The sequence below is a fragment of the Ursus arctos genome, unplaced genomic scaffold (genome assembly GCF_023065955.2).
Source record: "Ursus arctos isolate Adak ecotype North America unplaced genomic scaffold, UrsArc2.0 scaffold_32, whole genome shotgun sequence".
NCBI lineage: Eukaryota > Metazoa > Chordata > Mammalia > Carnivora > Ursidae > Ursus > Ursus arctos.
Window position 1 is genome coordinate 11,386,771 of NW_026623008.1, and position 19,405 is coordinate 11,406,175.

Genomic DNA, 19,405 nt, shown 5'->3' on the forward strand with positions numbered 1-19,405 from the left:
TAGCCCAAAGGGAAGACATATGAAGGCACAGGTCCTTTATAACGGACTGATTACATAAATAGGGAAAAAGAACAGAAATCCTCCTTACAGAAGAATCCCAAATAATGGGACATAGGTAGATACGCCCGTCAGGAAGCAGGAGTGTGCCTCGAGTGTGGGTTCCACTTGCTTCCAAAGAACAGAGTACGGGAAAGGGAAGGTAGTGAACATCCCAGTGGGGAAAGCCTGGCCGACCCCAGCTTCACCATGTAATCAAGGTTAACGTCACCAATAATAAGTCATGTGGACATCACGTGCCTCCTGAGATCATGTGACAAGAAGGGCACTTGGCCTCTGAGGTATTCTTCCCCCAAACCCAGAACTTCCACCCAGTCATAAGAAAAACATCAGAGAAACCCAAACGGAGGGACAGTCTAACAGATTTCTGACCAGGACGCTTTAAAATTGTCAGGGACGTGGAAACCGAGGGCACACAGAAACTGTTGCTGACCAGAGGACACCAAGGAGACGTGACAACAAGAGGCAATGTGGGATCCTGGATCAGATTCCTGGACCAGAAAAAGGACATTAGTGGGAAAACCGGTGAAATCCGAATAAAATCTGGAGTTCAGTTAACAGTCATGTACCCGTGTTGGTTTCTTCGTCTTGACAACTGTACATGGTGATGGAAGATGTTAACAGCAGGCAAACCGGCATATGGAACTCTCTGGCCCGCCTCCGAAACGTTTCTGTAAATCTACAATTATTCTAAAGTAAACACTTCATTAAAAAAAAATCACTTGGGGGGCACCTGGGTGGCACAGCAGTTAAGCGTCTGCCTTCAGCTCAGGGCGTGATCCTGGCGTTATGGGATCGAGCCCCACATCAGGCTCCTCTGCTGTGAGCCTGCTTCTTCCTCTCCCACTCCCCCTGCTTGTGTTCCCTCTCTCGCTGGCTGCCTCTATCTCTGTCAAATAAATAAATAAAATCTTTTTAAAAAAAATCACTTGGGTATAAACGTCTGAACCAGGCTTCAAATTCAAACGTGTCTGTCCCCTTTGCCCCCAGGCTCCACCCCCCTGCACCACCTCAGGTTAGGCGGCCATTCCCAAGAGCTTCTTCATGGGTCTGAGTGTCTCCCCTGCTGTCCATGTTCGCCTTCTGGGACCAACCCGGCTCACGTTTTCTTTGCCCCATGCCCTCCTTTTGAAGGATGAAGGAAGCTCTGGTCCCCCAGGTGTGTTCACATCTCCAAGCTCATTCCCAGGTGCTTCCACTCTCCTGGGTGATTTGGGTTTCAATGAACATTGGCCTCCCCAGCAGCTATCCCTCCTGTGCAGCCGCCATCAGACTCCACGTGGGAATCCATGGGATTCCAAGAAAGACAACTCCCCAACCTGGCTTCAGGGCTAAAGCGCATGACCTAGGCCAGGTCTGTCAGCACACACCACCCCCTGGCCACTGTGATCAGCCCAGGGGTAGCCACGTGACCCAAGCGGGTCTAGTCAGAAAGCATCCCCAGACTTTGACAGGGAATGCTGGGACAAAGACAATTCCCTCCTTCTACATTGGATGCAAATGAAGAAGCCCCTGGAAGCCTTAGGATGAAGACGATACCAAGGACAACCGAGTAGAAAAATGAAAAGAGGGGCGCCTGGGTGGCACAGCGGTTAGGCGTCTGCCTTCAGCTCAGGGCGTGATCCCGGCGATCTGGGATCGAGCCCCACATCAGGCTCTTCCACTGTGAGCCTGCTTCTTCCTCTCCCACTCCCCCTGCTTGTGTTCCTTCTCTCGCTGGCTGTCTCTATCTCTGTCAAATAAATAAATAAAATCTTTAAAAAAAAAAAAAAAGAAAAGAAAAATGAAAAGAGCTGGGTTCTCAGCGACATCACAGGAGCCCCTGGATCAAGCCTCGCTTGAAGCCCACCCTGCCCATACACTTCTCAGTTATGAGAACTGTGGTAGGCTGAGAAATGGTCCCCTGAAAGATATCCACATCCTAATCCCTAGAACTTGTAAATGTTACCTTCCATGATAAACAAGGGAGGGAGGATAGATTTTTTCAGGTGGGCTTTAAGTTAAGGACTATGAGATGAAGAGATTATCTGGGCGGACCCCAAACGCAACCCCACGTATCCTTATACTTGGGAGGCAGTGGTAGAGCTGACACAGACACACAGAGAAGAAGGCAATGTGACCACGGAGGCAGAGACTGAGTGGCGTGGCCACCAGCCGAGGAAAGCCGGCAGCCACCGGAGCTGGGAGAGGCAAGGAACGGTTCTCCCCTGGAACACATCCCCGAAACAGGACAGAGCACGGGCCTGCCGACACCTGGGTTTTGGCCCAATGATACTGACACACAAGAGCCAATGGAGTCTCTTCGCTCTCCGAGCCTCGTTGAATCTGGTATTTTGTCAACTGCAGCCCAAAGCAGTGTCATTCATCCCCAGCCCTGCTGCCCCCTCCTCTGGTTCAGAGGTGAACTCTTCCCACTGGGAGGCAGCCAGAGGGTCTCCTAATCTTTAGTTGGAGGAAGTAGGGCTGGGGTGGGGGCAGCGTCAGACAGCTCACAGACTCCAAGCAAAGGCATCATGGGAGTTTATTTACAGAAAACTCACAGCCCCCAGGCCCATGCAGGCTCTGGCCAGAAGACCCCAGATATATCTATATATCTATTTATATCTATATATATCTATATATATATAGGTCCCAGCACCCATCAGCACCAGAGCTGTCCCCAGCTGGGTCCCTGCCAGAGGGACCAAGAGTCAGGCAGTGTGAAGGGAGCAGGCCCCAGTCCTTGCCAGATATCACAGGTCACCTGTGCAGTCCCTATGCCAGAGGAAGAAACTGGTGTCGGCCCTGAAGTGTGGACTTGGAGGAGCGTGAGGCCAGGCTGTACTCTGGACGCCAGGCCATGGAACAACAGCGGTGGCCTGGGGCGTGAGACACTGTAGGTCCCTCCAGACCTGTCCAGGAGCTGGGCACGGAGCTGGTGTCCCAGACCATGGCTGCCCATCATGCGGGGGGCTCCCCCAGTTTGCTGGTGGCACTTGTGATCCGCTTATTCTCTCGGAGGTTTCGAAGGCGGGCACTGAGGCTGCTGATCTCTTCCACGTAGGCCTGGGGCACCCACCCCTTTTCACCATCTGCCAGGCGGACCCCCTCCAGCCAGCCTAGGGGCGCGCAGGCCAGGAGCAGCATCAGTGGCATCGAAGGGACACCAGGGCCAGGTCTGCCAGGGAATGCCTAGGCCCCGATGCAAGCCTTGTCTGCACCCCTGGGGCAGAGGTGACATCATCCCAGCATCCCAGTTCCAGGAAGGACCCTGCCTCTAGCAGTCTTGTAGATGAACTTCTGACCTGTTTTTCCTGACATCCTCTAAGAAGGGTATTTCCCATTCTTCCCCATCAGTCACTCTGAATCCTCCAGCTTTATAAGCGGGAAGTTCCTCCTCTTGTCTAACTTGATTCCTGCATGCTGTGGTTGATCAACACTTGCATAACTTTTCCCTGTGATATCTTAGCCACCTAGCTACCTCCTGCCCACCCAGGTCCCATTAGGGAAGCCTTCCCAGGAGGCCCCTCTCACCGTCACTGGTTTGGGTCCTCACAGCCAGGATGTCAGTCTTCTCCAGAGTCAGCTCGTCCGGCTGCAGAGCCTTGTATGTCCTGACACACTGAACCTGGGGGCGGTCTGACAGCCCAAGGGAGAGTGAGGGAGTCCCCAGGGGAGGATGATTGGGGGTGGGGAGGGGTAGGAGGAGGAAGGAAAGGGGTAGGAGGGTGGCTGCTGCTGCTTCATTTTCTCTGCGTCTCCCTCTGCCCATCCTGGCCACTCTCCTCTCTTACCCTAAACACAAGCCCTTGGTGAATCCAGTCCCTCCCAGCTTGGGTTATTTCCCAGGGCTCTCACCTCCCCGGCTCAGTCTAACACCTTGATGCTGACCTCTAGGACAGTGTCCAACTGCTCCCAGGCAGCCCCCACAAAACAGTAATGACCCCTTCATATGCCCCTGTTACTACTCCAGGGCTCCGTCTAATCCATCCTTCTCAACGGGGATTCAAGTTACATCACCCCTCCCCCCCCCCCCCCCGTTATAACCCTCCAGGGCTTCCCACTCCCCCGAATAAAATCCAAAGTCTTCCCCATAGCCTACAAAGCCCTGCATGGTCTGGCCCTTGCCTCCTTGCTAGCCTCCCCTCTTCCCCTCTTCCTCCTCTCCCCCTGCCCCTTGGTCATGAAGCTCAGCAACACTGGCTGCCCTGCTGTTCCCCCAACATTCTGAGCTCCTTCTTGCCTCAGGGCCTTTGCACTGCCTGTCCTCCCTCCAGGAGTACTTCCCCCCAGATCTTTTCATGGCACCCCTCTTCATCCTTCAGGGGCCTTCCCTGACCACCTCTCTGGAGTGGGAAGCTCACCCCACAGCCCAAACAGGACTCTTAGCCCGAGCCAGAGAACCTGCTTCAATCTAGGCCCTAGGCTCTTTCTTCCACAGTAGGCAGGCTGGCAGTATGGGGAAAACCACAGACTCTGGGGCCAGACCTGGCTTGAATCCCAGCTCTGCTCCCCACTGGCCGTCTGACCTTGGGCAAGTTACTTAACATTTCTGAGCCTGTTTTCTCAGATATGAAAAAATGAGTCAACCTAGCAGGGTTAACATGAGGATTAAGTAAACTAAATGCACATAAAAGCCCCTAACACCAGGCCTGATGCTAGGCAAGTAGGGGTAGAAACAAGTTTCCTTCCTTTCCCTTTGCTAGCTCAGCCCTAACTCCCCTACTCATACCCCTTCGACAGCAGCCTGGTATCCACTACAACAGGGTCCCTCTCTGACTGGCCAGCACTCTGGCTTACCGGCCTCACTCACACTCCAGAGAGGAGCCTCTCTATCAACAGAGCTGATCCCCCACCCCCTGGCCCCTTTGGTTCCTGCCCTCTTTGCAACTGAGGCAAAGGCAGAGTCAGACCTGGGCTCCAGTCTCAGCTCTGTCGCTTACCAGATGGGTGAACTTGGACAAGTCACTTTAACCTCTCTGAACCTCTGTTTTCTAACTTGTAGAATGGGTTTCTGTGGGGTTGAAATGGGAGGATACAAAAGGCTTTGCCATCAGGTGCCCCGTGAGCGCACCGGGGGGGGGGGGGGGCTGGCCTGGCCTGTGTAAATACTGCGCCTCTCTCAAGGATCTGCGCAGCAGCCCCTACCGGCCCAGGCCGGCTGATCTCTCTCCCCGCTGGCCCGTGACATGGCACCAGGATGGGGGGAAAAGGGAAGAGGAAAGAGGGACCCAGCCCCAGGGGACGTGGGCCTTGAGGCGGGTGGGGGGAGGCAGGCTGCTACCTTGGCCCTCGCTGAAGACCTCCTTATCCTCCCGGGAGCTGGAGGGGCACAGGGCTGAGATCCACCGCTGTTTCTCACTTCTAGGGAGGGGGAGGCTGAGTTGTCACAATGCGCAAAGTGCAATCTCCCAGGGCCAGAGTGGTGAGACCGGGCTGGGAGAATTGGGCATGATGTCCAGACTCAGGACCCACCCCAGGGCCTCACCCAACAGCCCCGTCTGTCCCCAAGCCGGGGCCCCGCCCCGCTCTGAGCACAAGAACAGAGCAGGCCCAGAAGCCGCGGGATGCCAGCTCCGCCCGAGGTCTGTCTTCTGCCGCCGTCTGGCAGCCAGACATGCAAGGCCTTGTGCCTACCCGGGGGTCCTCTCTCCCCCACGCCCAGGCGCACTCACTCCGTCCGGGCCCTCAGCAGGAACTGGTGCTTCGCGTGCGGCCGGTGGAGGAGCTGAAGCAGGAACACGTGGCCGGGGATGCCTTGGAGCTTCTGGCTTAGATCCTTGACCTGGAGCTCGGCCATCCTGGCATGGACAAACACGGCAAACTTCCCCAGCCTGCAGGACCGGGGGAGAGGAGGTCAGCCTGGCTCAGCCTCGGGCTCCCAACCCCAGCCTCAGGACAGGGGGATTCCGATCAGAAGAAGGGGGTGGCTGCCCCTCAGGCTCCTCCCCAGGGAAACTTGGCTGCGGAAGGGCATCACCTCCCTAACAGCCAGCAGAGTCCCCACAAGGAATGGGGAGCGCCATTCCCGATGACTCCCTGACAGCAGTGGAAGGTGATAAAAACTAGCCCCTGCCCCTGGGCATGCTTTCAAGTTCTCTCTGAACTGCTCCCCACCGAGTCCCTGTTCCAAAGAGCCAGTGGGGAGCCCCTCGGATGAGCCCCCTGGGCTGCTTAGTGTCGTCCGACTGGTATAGTAGCAAAACTCTGTCTCTCGCTTGCCATTCTGTCCCAGGGCTTGACACTGCCTGGCCCATCATTTGGGTTCAATAAACACTTGTGGGAAGGATGGGCAGGGGAGTGGGTCAAGGAGGTCCCCCAGATTCCTTCTTCTCCACCTGTCTCAACAGAAGTCAGTATCTCCCACTCCAAACCAGACGCCTTCACTGTTTCCCATTCCGGGGAAAGACTTCATCAAGTGGCCCGGGTGGAAACCCAGCCATTATTCCGGCCTCTTCCCTCCTTCTCCCCGCACATCCCACCAGCAACTCCATGCTCCTAACTCCCTATTGTCCCTGGAATCCGCTTCCCACAGGCCCCCCACCACTTTTGGGGCATCTACTCTCACCTGGGCAATGGTAATAGCTTCGGGTCTCTTCCCTTCCAGTCCATCCTCCAAACTAGCCAGGAGTAAAATGTCACTCGTTTGCTTAACTCTGCATGCTCCCCATGGCCCTTGGAAAGCCCACCCTCCGTACTATGACTTGCAACAACCCAACCTCCTTCTCCTGCCCTTCCCCTCTACAAATCCAGCCACATTAGGCTTCATCATGCCCCAAACACACTCTGCTGTTACACCTTACTGTGACTTCTCTATATCCTCCCAAACTCTTTCTCTAGCTGGAAACTCCTATGTATCCTTCAAAACCCAGCTCAAATGTCCCTTCCTCCTTGAAGCTTTCCTGATTCTCACCTCATGCCAGGGGGATGCTACAGGAGTGCACCTTTCCCCTCAAAACCCTGACCAGGTGGTGATCAGGATATATCTTCACTGTCCTGAGAGCTCCTGTCGGCAGAAATGTCCCTGGCACCCGTCAGGGCCCAGAAGAGAACAGGGGTTCAGTGACACTTTAGTGAATGAATGAATGAACCAGGAATGAACCCTTCCCATAGTCAAAGAAGTCCTTTCTTCATCACATCCAGCCTTAAGGCTTACCTCACTCAGAAAGACCTCTCCTTCATCCAAACTGAAAATAATCACAGCTAATACCACGCGAGTGTTCATGCGTGCCAGGCACTGTGCTAAGCTCCTTCCACGTATTATTATCACCCTGAGTCTCCGTACACGGTAGTCTCTATACTACAGATGGGAGATAAGTAACACCGTGGTTAAGAGCCTGGGATTGGACATCAGACAGACCTGGCCTCCTGGCTCCTGCACTTACTAGATCCAGGATCTTGAGACTAACAAGGGAGCCTGCTTTCCAGGGAGATGTTGAGAGGGCGAAAGAGAATAACGCACGCAGCGCGCCCCGCACAGCACAGACGCTCAGTAACTGCTGGCCATCATCACAATGAGTCCAGACAGAGCTGGGGCTCCACGACTGGGCTCTTCATCTCTGCTCTACTTGGGGCTTAAGCTCAGAGCTGCATCGAGCCCTGTGCGGACACTCCGCCCTTGGTTCTCCGGTCTGGAAAACTGCCCTTGCTTCACCTGCCTTTTCTGGGGGAGCCTCCAAGGCTCAGGGTGCCCCAGCAGCACAGACAGGGGCTCCCAGGCCCCGTGATGGACTGTTTGTGAGCTTCATGATGGGGAAGAAGGGACCTGGCTCCAATCTACTTCCGCCACCCTGCCCAGACTCACTCCTTCCGCCGGGACAGCAGCAAGCAGTCATTGAAGAGATGCAGGTAGACGGCCTTGCTGGACAGCTTCAGCTTGGCGGGGGGCGCTGCGGGCAGTGGGGCCAGCTCCACCAGTTCCCCGTGCCGAACCAGCCAGCGGGCCTGAGAGATCAGTGGGAAGATCTGGAAGGATGGAGGAGGCAAGGGGGAGGGCGGGTCAGGCCCCGGACAGCAGGGCAGAAAGCACAGAATGGGAAGGGGTGGGGGAGGCGAGTGAGGAACTGGCCGGAGGAAACAAGAGCTGCCCCTTTGCGGACCCCATCCCGCCAGCTGCAGGCACGCACCTTGCCCTCAAAGTGGATCTTCTTGCTCAGGTGGATAAGCTCCTCTGTCCTCTTCATGGACTGCACGCTGGCATTGCACTCCTGCACCAGCTGGGGAGGCCGTGGGAGAGTCACCTGTGCCCCCCACCCCCACCCCGGCTCCCAGAGCCTAGCCTCAGGCTCCCACCTGGAGACCAGAGGCTCTGATGGCTGGGGCTCATTTAGAGATATACCGGGGATCTAGGGGGGCGGAGGGGGGAGCTGAGCTCACCTCCTTGAGTGCATTGAAGGCTTTGGTGGCCATGTCTTCGTCTTCAGACCCCTGTGCTGTCCTCTTCAGGATGTTCTGGAGGGTGGGGTCGGTGCAGTGAGGCAGGCCGGGACCTCCACCCATAACCCTGCTCACCCATGGTTACCCCAGAGGGACTGTGGAAGGCACAGCACCATCATGCCCCACCCCCACCCGCACAGCCCTCACTGTGGCCCGGTGCCCTCCAGGTACCTCCACCAGCATCTTGAGGCGGGTGATTCTCTGGAACGGCAAGATAAGGAAGGAGGTGAGGGGCAGACGTTGGCATACGGGAGACTCCTCCAGGCGAGCCAGGATGCCAGGGAACTTGGGGTTCTCCAGGCTGGAGGATGGGAAGGGGCCCGGGGTCACAGAGGGGCTCATGGAGACTATGAACTGCCAGGACGCATGACCCCAGCCACCCTCTTGTTTTTTCAGGTGCCTTCTCCGCACATCCTTCCTGCCCCTTGGGGTTGGGTCTAACCTGATCCTGGTCAGACAGCCCTGTTCAGGAACCACTCCCCTCCTAGGTCACCCCTCCTCGCCCAGTCCTCCATACCCGCTCCCACTTAAGACTCCCTTTATCCTCCCCGCCCCCCTTCAGAGCCTCCAGCCCTACAGCAGGCGCTGGTAGGTGCGCTCCTGGTAGGCCTGGTTGGTGACGTAGGGCAGGTACACTCGGCGGAAGGCTGGACAGTGGTGCAACACAATGTCACACACGCTGAAACGCAGGACATCTGCCTCTAGCCGCTGCTCCAGGTCCTGCAGGAACCTGAGGGGTCCAGCGAGGGGTCGAGGTCAGGGCCAAGGAGAGACCCCAGACCTGGAGCCCAGCCAATCACAGGCTTTCTCCTGGTACCCCCCCCCACAAACACACACCTGACCAGACTACTCCCTCACCTCTCGCTGGTGCTCTTGACCTCGGGCAGTTTGGAGAACAGCCACTGCTTGTCCTGCACTCCCAGACATTCGCTCAGCTCAGCAGATCCTAAGAAGTGGCCCACGGCCACCGACAGGCTGTGGATGTATGAGGCTTCTGACGTGATCAGCTCAAACTTGGCCTGAGTGAGGGTGGAGGCGGGGTTGAAAGGGCCGGACCAGCCCACCCCGGACACTGTGACATCACTTACCACCCGACCTCCCGACCCCGCCATGCCTTTCCCCCTCCCCCTGCTGTCCAAGCCCTGGACACCACCTCCTTAGACGCCCCACCTCCAATGACCTGGTGCCTGGAGCGTGAAGGTGACCACCTCTTGCCGCGCGCAATTGTTCAAACTCAACTGAAGACCTTGACTGAGCCCCTAGCTCCACCCATCAGGCCTGCCCCTCGAGCGGGGAGCGCTTCATTTAGCCCCGCCCCCGCGCCGAGCCCCGCTCTGTCCTTCGCCCACCAGGCGTTTTCCATCCAGAGGTCCTTGCTTTCGCCGCCCCCCTGGGCTGGCCCAGCCTGACTCCGCCCCTCTGCTGGCCTTGTTGGCCCCGCCCCTGGCCCCACCCCTCGGTCCCGCCGCGGCTCTCGCCTTCTGCTGCACTGCTCCGGTCCCCGCTAGCAGCCGGTCCCACTTTGTCAGGTCCTTGCACCCACCTTTCGCATGGACGGTCCCGCCGGCCCCGCCCTCTTGTGGCCCCGCTTTCCCCGCTGGGTCCCACACCCACCTCCAGCGGTGTGCAGTCCCACTGGCCCGGTAACCCAGGGCCCGGGACCCCCGCTCAGTCGGGGGACCCCATCCTCCTGGCCCCGCCCCGTCTGCGGCCCCGCCCCCGCGGGCCCCAGGGCCACCTCCCCGGCTGGCAGCCCCGCCGGCCCCGCCCCGCCGGCTCCCGGCGCCCACCTCCTGCAGTTTGCAGTCGCGCAGGCTCAGCGTGGCCAGGACGCCGCTGCCGCGCACGTCGGGGATGTCCTGCCACAGCGAGAAGGTGGAGCCTCGCGCCGAGCGCTGCGCCCGGAAGGAGCTGCTCGGGGAGAGGTTGGCGCGCGGCGGCCCGGGCCCCTCCTCCGCGCCCTCCGCCTCGTCCCCCGGGCCCTCCTCCTCGCGCTGCTGCCGCCGCAGTTCGCGGGCGCTGGCCACGTCGCTGTATTCCTGGTAGAGGACCGCTGGGCGGGGAGAGGGGCGGGGGAGGGCCGTGGGGCGCCCGCCTGCCCGGTCCGGCTCCTGCCCGGCTCCCCGAGATCCTGCCTCGCTCGGCCAGCCTTTCGGACGGTTCGGGGAGCGGGACACCGGGAAGTCGTTCACTCACTCACTCACGCCTTCCAGAACACTGCTTGCGCCCCCACGGCGGGCTAGCCACTGTGCTTGCTACTGAGATTCAGTTCTCTCTCCCCCTCTCAACTCGCCAAACCCCCAGACCCCAGCCCCTTCCTCCCACGTACTGTTAAGGAGAAACCGTGACTGGCGCCGCTCGCTGGCGCTCCTGGAACCCAGAGCCAGCTCTTCCTGCGTGTCCAGCCTAGGAAAGGGACAGTGTCAGGGCCCTTCTTTGCCTGCACCCCCTCCTCGGACGGAGCGCGGAGTGGGAGATGGTACCTGGGCTCGGGCCAGCCGCTATGGCCCCTGCTCGGGTCAACAGGGACTGGCATCGCCAAACCGTCCACCCTCATCTCGACGCTGCGCGACTCCCTTCCAGGTGCTTTTCCTGGAGAGGGAGAGAGCTGAGGGTGGGTGGCTCCAAGAATGGGTGCCACACTCCAGCTGCCCAGCACCCAGTCTCAGGTGTGGGCTGTGCCCCATGGTGCCTCTGGCTCCTGGCCTGCTCTTAGGGCCCAGGGGAGAAGCTGGTACCTTCCCGAGCTGCACCAGTGCCTGACCCTGGGGTCAGCACCCGGGCTGCTGAATTCCGCCCCAGGCGCAGGGAAGTGTGCAGACGGGTCATCAACTCAGAGGCTGAGAAGCGCCTCCGTTCAGGCCCCTCCAGGCCTACACGGGAGGGTCCAGACAGCTCCAGTGTCCTAGGCTCCTCAGTGCTCAGGGCCTGCTCTGCTGTCTGGCCGTGCTCCAGGAAGACAGTGTGGGCTTCAGGGCTGCCAGGGAGCTCTTCACGCTGATATACCCGCATCTTGCGCCCTACAGGGAAGTGGGGTGAGAGCACAGGCTGGCATCCATTGGGGTTCTCTCCACTCCTCCCTGGTGCTACCCTGTGGCCCCGAGCATCTGAGGGAGAGAGGTCAATGTTTTTGCCAGAATCTGCCCCACCCCCACCCCGCCGTCCAAAATGCAATCGACAAGAGGGGTAGTAGAGAGAGCACAGTGCCTGATTGCAGTGGGCAAAGGGCCAAGGAGGCCAGGACAGCCACTCATTTGCTGTGCAACCTCCAACAAGTCACTTGTCCCTGAGCTCCAGTTCTCTTATCACTAAAATCTACCACTTGTCCTGCCTGTTTGGGGAACTCTGGGACTTAAGAGTCTTAAAAGAGCCACCCAACTTCTCCCCTATCTGCCCCACTGGGCCACCACCCCCTCACCCAGAGTGACTCACAGGCCGACTTCTTCTCTGAGCCGTGACTGGCCCGACGCTGTGGCTGTGGGTGCTGGGGACTCCAGGGTCCCTCCAGAGCTGGGGGCTGGGCACTAGGACAGTGTGGCCAGCTGCCAGCCCTGCTGGGCCGCATCCCCCCACTGGTGGAGATCTCGGTGTCTGGGACTTCCAGGGATGGTGGCCATAGCAGCCCTTGGAGAGGAGCAGGGGTCCCCAGGGACCAGCGGCTGCCAGGAGCCCGAAGCCCCTCTGGGGCAACAGGGAAGAGATCCAGACACACAGGACTTGGGGGCTGCAGGGTGGGCAACTCTGCAAAGGACAGACTCTCCTGCTGGCACACAGCTATGGGGCGGCGGGCAGTGCCACGCGGCCCAGCCAGGTGGGACTGGAGGGTGGCAGGTGGCCCACAGTCCATTCCTCCTTTGCTCTGCCACCCACCTGAGCCTGCAGGGGAAAAGGCATGAAAGGCAGACACAGAACAGCAGGGCTGGCCAGCAAGCCACCTTTGCCTCGGAGGCCCGGACAAACGCTGGTGTACAAACGTGCACACACATCTGCACAAGCACACCACACCTACTTGCTTAGTTACAGCTAATACTTATTTGGCACTTACTGAATGGCAGGCCAGATGCTTTATATATATTATTTCATGTAATCTTCAGAACCCTGAGTTGATGCTGTTTTTATCCCCATTTTATAGGTGAGGTAAGGTGAGGCACAGGTTATTTGGCATATGGGGGAGTCAGGACTCAAACCCAGGCAGTCTAGCTTCTGAGTCTGTGCTTTTAACCACCTCGTGCATTTTCAACTCTCACTGACCTATGACCAGACACACAGATACATATGTTGTTGCACAATCCATGCACTTGCACACGCATTCTCTTCCAAGTACACACAGGGACATACACATTTCATAGGGACACTCAGACACTTCACATTCACAGGCTCACGCATTCACACACTTTTCACACAACTACGTATGTTCACAGACTCTTTCTCACATACACACACACACACACACACACACGCTGACCCATCAGATATTTATGTATCCCGTCAAGCTTTCTCACACTCCTGTTCCATTCATACTCACGCGCCGAGATATAGACACCAACACACCGGCCCAGAAGTCTTTGCTTGGTATTACCCAACCTCCTCTCCCATGCCCAGAGTTGCAGCCTTCAGTGCCGAGCGGTGCCCACACCCTGCCAAGCTGGCTGGGAGGGTCACAGGCTGGCAGGCGGGCCACTACCCAGATCAGGCTAGGCCCTCCCGGGGAAGGGCAGGGAGATGTCCCAGCTCCCAGCCTGGGGCGAGAGAGGGGTTCTTCCCTACCCTGGCTGCCAGCCCCGGGATCGAGCCAGGCTGACCGGGTCCTCTCTGGGCAGGAAGTCATCCCCAAGGAGTCTGCCGGAGCCTCGGGACAGGCCTGATGATAGAGGGATCCGAGCCCCCACAGCCCTTCCCCCTGGCCCTCCACCGGCTGCCCTCCTGCAGCCCCTCACCTCTCCAGCCGAGGGCCGCTGCTGATCTTGTTCTGCTCCGGAGGGGGAAGCCCTCTCTCTGCCCAGCTGGCTGGGGGAGATCCCACCCAGACAAAGAGTTTGATTCATCAAACCCTGTGGTGAGGCAAGCGGTAGGGAGGGAGGGAGCAGGCAGCGGGCTGGGCGGGGGCCTACCCTAGCCTGGCCTCACTGTGGGCAGGCGGGGCAGCAAGGACCCCCCCAGAGGTCCCCTCTGGCCAGAGGAGCAGTGCCCAGCCTGGCAGGGCAAGGAGACCCAGGGGACAGAGACAGAGATAGAGATCCAGAAATACGGAGACCCTTTAGGCAGCATCTCAGAAGGGGACACCCCAAAACACTCAAACCCAGAAAACCACAGACACCGAGACATATGGGGACCCAGAGATGCAGACAGAGAGACAGAGACACTGAAAATTTCACAGACCAGATACTCAGAGACAGATGCAAAGCCCAGAAAAACCCAGAGAGACAGATGGACAAACGTTTTGTGGCCCATGGGTTTGCCAGTCTAGTGAGGGAGCTAAAAAAGAAAATAGTTACAATCTGGGTTGGCAGGAGAGCCAAGCCAGAGGAACCATCAGCGCTGGGCTCAACTTGACCTGAGCATTCCAGGAAGGCTTCCTGGAGGAAGTAATGGCTAACTATTCCGGCCGAAATACCCAGGGACCCAGTAAACATCGATAGGGAGAAAATCTTGACCTGAGAGAAACAGTGACAGTGTCAGTGACCGTGGGATGAAGGAGGGACGGAGGAAAGGACCTAGTGGGGGACCACTCTATCTGCATAGCCACCCAGCTGCTCCCCTGCTCTCTTCAGTCCCTGCCTGGGGTGGGGTGGGGCTGCTCCTAAGAGACAGTTACTCAGCCAGGCTCTCCCCACAGGGACAACTTTAGTTTATACCTTAAACCTCTGTCCATCTGACCACGTCTCTGTTTGCTCATCTGATAAATAAGCTAGTCATACCAGCTTTAAAACACTAATATGACAGGAAATGACAGCACACGTAAAGCCCCTCGCACATAGTGGGAGCTTTGTAGTTGACAGTCAGTCTCCTGAGTATTGTGATTAGTCTTTCTCTAGTCAGGCAGGTGGCTTGGGCCGTCACATGAACAGGGAAACTGAGTTGGTGAGGCTGAGACCCACCCTTCATTGTAGGAGCATGTGGAAGGAGACTCGGGACCGCTGCCTGCCGGAGAGGTCTCTTTCTCTCCAGGATCTGAAGTCCTCAACACAGAAGTCCCACTTGCTTCTGTGGGGACCCATGTGCAAGAATACACACGTGCCCCTGTGCCCTTGTATTCTGGGAGATCCTCTCTACTTGGATTCGGGAAGCCCCTGGAAGGCGGGGAGCACACCCCCCATGCCCTCCTGAGTTACAAGGATAAATGAGCAAAACCATGGAAGCCTTGGGGCAGGAGCACCCCTATAAAGGCTTAGAGGAGAAGCCTGGGCGAATGCCAGGGGAAGGTGGTAGGTTTTCAGTAGAGAGGAGGCTGGAGGCAGGTCCCTAGGGGGAAAGGCAGGGGTGAGTCAACCTCCACCTCTGTCCAGACTAAAAGGCAATGGAAATGCCCCATCTAGCTGGGAAACCAGCCCTGTGGCCTTCCAAAGATGTGGCCCACTCAACCTCAGTGCTCGGGACCAAGGAGGGGTTGAGCTGTGTTCGTATTGTGTGCAGCTCATCTCTGCTAGGAAGAAAAAAGGAAAAAGCCTCAGGAAGAGAGCTGGCCCCAAGTAGCAGGGTCATTCCCTGCCCCAGACATGATGACCAGATACTCTAGTGCCAAGGGTCATTCTGGAACCCATAGGGGAAAACCCCTGCTAAGGCTTAAGTCCAGTGTTGGCATTCCCAGCTGTGTGGCCCTAGGCGAGTCATAGCCTGTTCCTGGGCCTCAGTGTCCCCATCTGTAAAGTAGCATGGAAGGTCTCTCCTGGCTGCCCCCTCTAGGAAACTCGTGTCATCATGAGTGTCTCTTCGGGCAGAGAAGGACAGGCAGGGGCCAAGGAGGGCCCCATCCAGTGGGCACTGCTAATCACACGGACAATGGGCCCACTTGGCAAGGCTGGCAGAGACGGTCTCTGGATACTGCTATGGTTCAGGGAGACCACCTCTGGCTTCCTGCGCCCACGATTTCCCTGCCCCCTCCCTGGTTCTCCTTGCCCCAGTGCCCAGAGAAGTAGGGCCCTGCCATGGCCCCTGTGCCCCTTCAGGGACAAAGCCGAGTGGAAGGTCATGGCTGGAAAGGGGATCCAGGCCAAACAGGCGGTGGAGCCCCAGGAGGCCATAAGTGGGTGGGAGCCAGGATCAGAGGCCGGGCAGGCAGCACAAAGGACTCACTCTGGGAAGACTGGCGGGAGGAGGATGGGACTGCTGGCAGCAGGGTGGGGCCCTACCTCAGCCAGGGACCTCCGTCCAGCCTCCGACACGGTCCAGGGCTCCAGACCACCTGGGGGCTCTGGGGTTGCAGCCGGGTCCTCAGGGGGCGATGTCAGCATGGCCCCTGAGCCAGGCAGTGCACGATCCTGGGTATTGTGTGGGGCGGGGAGGGGGGAGGCGAAGGCGGAGGGAACCTTGCAGGCGGGCAGGCGGCTGTCTCAACGTGCCTGCTCCCCGCCCCCCTTCCCCAGAACCGGTTTGGCCAGTCTGGGGTACAAGAGGGGGGCTGGAACAATGGGAGTCCTATGCCCAGGAGAGGCTCTGAAGGACCCCAGACCGATGTCCTAAAGATGGGGGAAGCACTGCTTTTCTGCCCAAGAAACAGGTCACCCCTCTTCTGAAGCTTCCCAAATGTAAGACGTGCTGGGGGAGGAGAGGCTTCACAGAGAACCTCCCAAGCTCTGGACTCCTCAGGGACCCTGAGAACTCTGCAGTTTGCCCGCCCTCTCTGAGCTGGCCACAGCACCTATAAATAGGAACTCTCATCTCTACCGCGGAGGGATGGAAATCATGAAAGGTGGTGATGTGGACCGTCCTGGACCATCCTGGCCGACCCTCCAGCATCACTGCTCTCATGAATGACCCACACTCCCCTGCTGCCTGGAATGACCCACCTCGCCATTTCCAATGGCCTCCTCCACCAGGAAGCCTTCCCAGACTCTAGTCCTCAACGAAGGAGCCCTCAATAAACCAATAGCCCAAACAGAACTAGCCTCCAGAAAGGAGGCTGCCGCAACCATGTGCTCTTCCCAAGCCCGTGAAAGGGAAAGCTGTTCTCTTCCTCATACTACCTGCCATTTATTTAAGCACTGGTAATTGCTAGACACTCAGTGTTAATATCAGTATGTACGCAAATACCAATACTCGTGTTGCTAATAACTTATTGTACACGGTGTGCCAGGCTCTGTTCTGAGCACTTCACATCTGTTTACAGGTTTCCCCCACTACCCAAAAGTAGAGCATTCCTACAAAAGCTTTCCTAAGCCAAAATGGCATAAAACAAAGAAGCAATTACCATTAATGTATATGGAAAAATGTTTTTAGCGTTTCCATACCCCAAAAATCACCTCTCTTAGGCTTTTCTGATATTTGAGGACACAACTTGCTAACAGATACACAAAATAAATTGAGATAAAGCACAGATGCTCCCGGACACAGTTCAGAGCTCTGGTGGCTTGATACTGAGATGCTGAGTGCCGTGCCAAGGAAAAGCTTGGTGGGGCAGGCTCTCTGCTTAGGGCGTGTGCTGCCTCTCTAAGAGATCACGGCAAAACAAATGTTGAATGCTATTTTCCCTTTTTCACCTTTTTCGCTAAAGCAAACATTTTCTTTGGATTTCTTCCAGTTAGTGCAAACAGGTACTAATAGAGGTCTTCGGTGAAAGCCAAGTGGTGTAACGCAAACTTCTGAAAAGCAGGGGACACTGTATTCATTCGATCTTCACCAGGACCCTGTTACTGCTCCCACTTACCAGATGAGGACATGAGGCTTATACATGTTAAATCAGGGGGATTATCCCATTCAATCTCTCATCAGCTCTATGAAGTCTCTATTTTATAGATATGAAACTGAGGGGCGCCTGGGTAGCGCAGGCGTTAAGCGTCTGCCTTCGGCTCGGGCGTGATCCCGGCGTTCCGGGATCGAGTCCCACTTCGGGCTCCTCCGCTGGGGGCCTGCTTCTTCCTCTCCCACTCCCCCTGCTTGTGTTCCCTCTCTCGCTGGCTGTCTCTCTGTCACATGAATAAATAAATCTTAAAAAAAAAAAAAAGATAGGAAACTGAGATCCAAGGTATTAAATCACTTACCCAAGGTCATACAGCTAATAGGTGTCAGAACTAATATTCAAAGCCAGGTCTCTGACTCAACCACCAACCTCTATCCTTAGCCACTGCCCAGGACCATGTCACCAGGCTTTTGGGAGGATCTAGTGAAAAGTGTGTAAATGTCTGTTGGGAGGTGTCTCAGCTCTCCTGACTAAACCCTTTTACTATTATTCATACACTGCAGGCCTCCATGAGCATATGGGACAGGTGTCCAGGGCCCAGATCCCAGTGAACTCTCCCCCACCCACTGGTGACCATTCAGTACTGAGTGATTGGGGTCCCTCCACTCCCTTGGCCTCCAGAGCATCTCGGCATAATGAAGAGACACTGCACAGTGTGTGTGGAAACCAGGTGTCCGTGGACAAGTGGCACACTGGGGGGCAGAGAGAGGTTTATTGCCAGCACTGCACATAGAACAGGAGATGGGGACAGAGAGAAGGAGGCAATGCAGGACTAGCGGTCTTCAGAGAGCTCTAATCCTCTCATCCCAGTTCCGAGGCTGACCTTGGGGCCGCTGGCCAAGGTACTGCCCAGACCCCTGGCCAAAGGCAGAGGACCCCAAATGGAAGGAAGCACCTGGGGAACCTAGGGTTCTTGAAGGGCAGTCCCGCATCACTCGCCCCTGGTCCTGGGCTCTGGGGACAGAGCCCCTGCTGCAGAGGACAGAAAGCATGGCTTGGTCAGGCTGAATAGTTTGGCCCAGGAGAGCAGAGGGGACTCCAGTGGGGATAATGTCATAGAGGGGGCGGGGCGTGGGCGGAGTTTGGTGAAGGGCGGGGCCAGGCGGAAAGGAGAGGGAAGTGGGCCGATTCTCCCTCTGGAAGAAGCCAAACCAGAGGGCGGGGCAAGAGAGAGCCAAGCGAAGGCCTGAGGGCGGGTCGAGGGGCGTGGTCAGGGGAGGGGTCCGGGTCCTTCAGCCGTGCGGACCTAAAGCAGCGCCGACCGGTTGTCCGCAGGCTCCTGCATGGCCAGATAGCGCTCGCGCTTTATTTTGGTAACCAGGGCGGCTGGAACGTCAGGCACCAGCCAGGCGAGGAGGCGCACGAAGAGCACCACGTGCTGGGGGCAAGGGGGAGCCAAAGAGAGAATGAGTCCCTTAGCTACCTTAATTTATGGAGCGCTTACTAAGTGCAAGGCACCATTCTGAGGTTTCCCGGGTATTAACTCACTTAATCCTCACAACAACACTAGCAGGTGAGTACAATTACTACTCCTGTTTTACAGGTGAAGAGACTGAAGCATAAAACGGTGGTCATTTGCCCAAAGACACAGATATAATTCGAAACCCGTAACACTAGGGACCCTGGTAGAAGCAGGGCTGGAGAAAGGATCCTAAGCAAAGCCAGAGGGAGCACGCCTCCTCTCCTTCCTCCAGGTCTGTTGTCTAAAGATAATAGTAGTAGCAGTGCTATTAATTTATTGAGCACCTACAATGTGCTGGACACTGTGCAAGTGCTTGACACCGAATCTTCCTAACGATCCTATTCTACAGCATACCCCCCCCATTTACAGCTGGGCGGCGGCGGCGCTTGAACTTGAACCCAAGTCTGTCCCACACACAAATAGCTGAACCTACCTCGAAGGCGACGAAGAGACCCAGACGCACGTCCAGCAGCTTCCAGTAGAAGAGGTTCCCCTGTGGATCGCGAAGGGCCGCGTACCTAAGCTGAGGAGGGCGCGAGGTCAGCGAGGCTCTCCCGCCCCTCCCGGCCCTGGAG

The 19,405-nt window shown here is 57.3% G+C and overlaps 1 protein-coding gene across 4 annotated transcripts; it reads right to left on the bottom strand.

Moving 5' to 3' along the window:
* Positions 1–2,427: 2,427 nt before the first annotated feature.
* ARHGEF19 (Rho guanine nucleotide exchange factor 19) lies at positions 2,428–19,405 on the bottom strand. Of its 4 annotated transcripts, XM_057305377.1 has the most exons (17): positions 19,264–19,405; positions 15,822–18,746; positions 11,905–12,348; positions 11,211–11,492; positions 10,956–11,064; positions 10,802–10,878; positions 10,263–10,525; positions 9,331–9,491; positions 9,050–9,202; positions 8,644–8,773; positions 8,413–8,487; positions 8,163–8,252; positions 7,841–8,001; positions 5,712–5,870; positions 5,321–5,400; positions 3,571–3,675; positions 2,428–3,155 (listed from the first exon to the last, which is right to left on the bottom strand). In XM_057305377.1, exons 3-17 carry the CDS (start codon positions 12,317–12,319, stop codon positions 2,998–3,000), a joined length of 2,418 nt encoding a protein of 805 aa, XP_057161360.1. In that variant the 5' UTR covers positions 12,320–12,348; positions 15,822–18,746; positions 19,264–19,405; the 3' UTR covers positions 2,428–2,997. The 4 variants fall into 4 exon arrangements, with proteins under 4 accessions (XP_057161360.1, XP_026375538.2, XP_057161359.1 ...); XM_026519753.4 differs by lacking the exon at positions 15,822–18,746; XM_057305376.1 differs by having other exon boundaries at positions 11,905–18,746.

Bases quoted from the DNA above. Each gene is read 5' to 3' on its own strand.
- ARHGEF19 (XM_026519753.4), bottom strand. From the start codon at position 12,319: ATGGACTGTGGGCCACCTGCCACCCTCCAGTCCCACCTGGCTGGGCCG. The intron at 9,492-10,262 runs GTGGGCGCCGGG...ACCCTCACTCAG, and splicing joins GCGACTGCAAACTGCAGGAG to GCCAAGTTTGAGCTGATCAC. The intron at 8,488-8,643 runs GTACCTGGAGGG...CCCACCCTCCAG, and splicing joins GCCTCAAGATGCTGGTGGAG to AACATCCTGAAGAGGACAGC.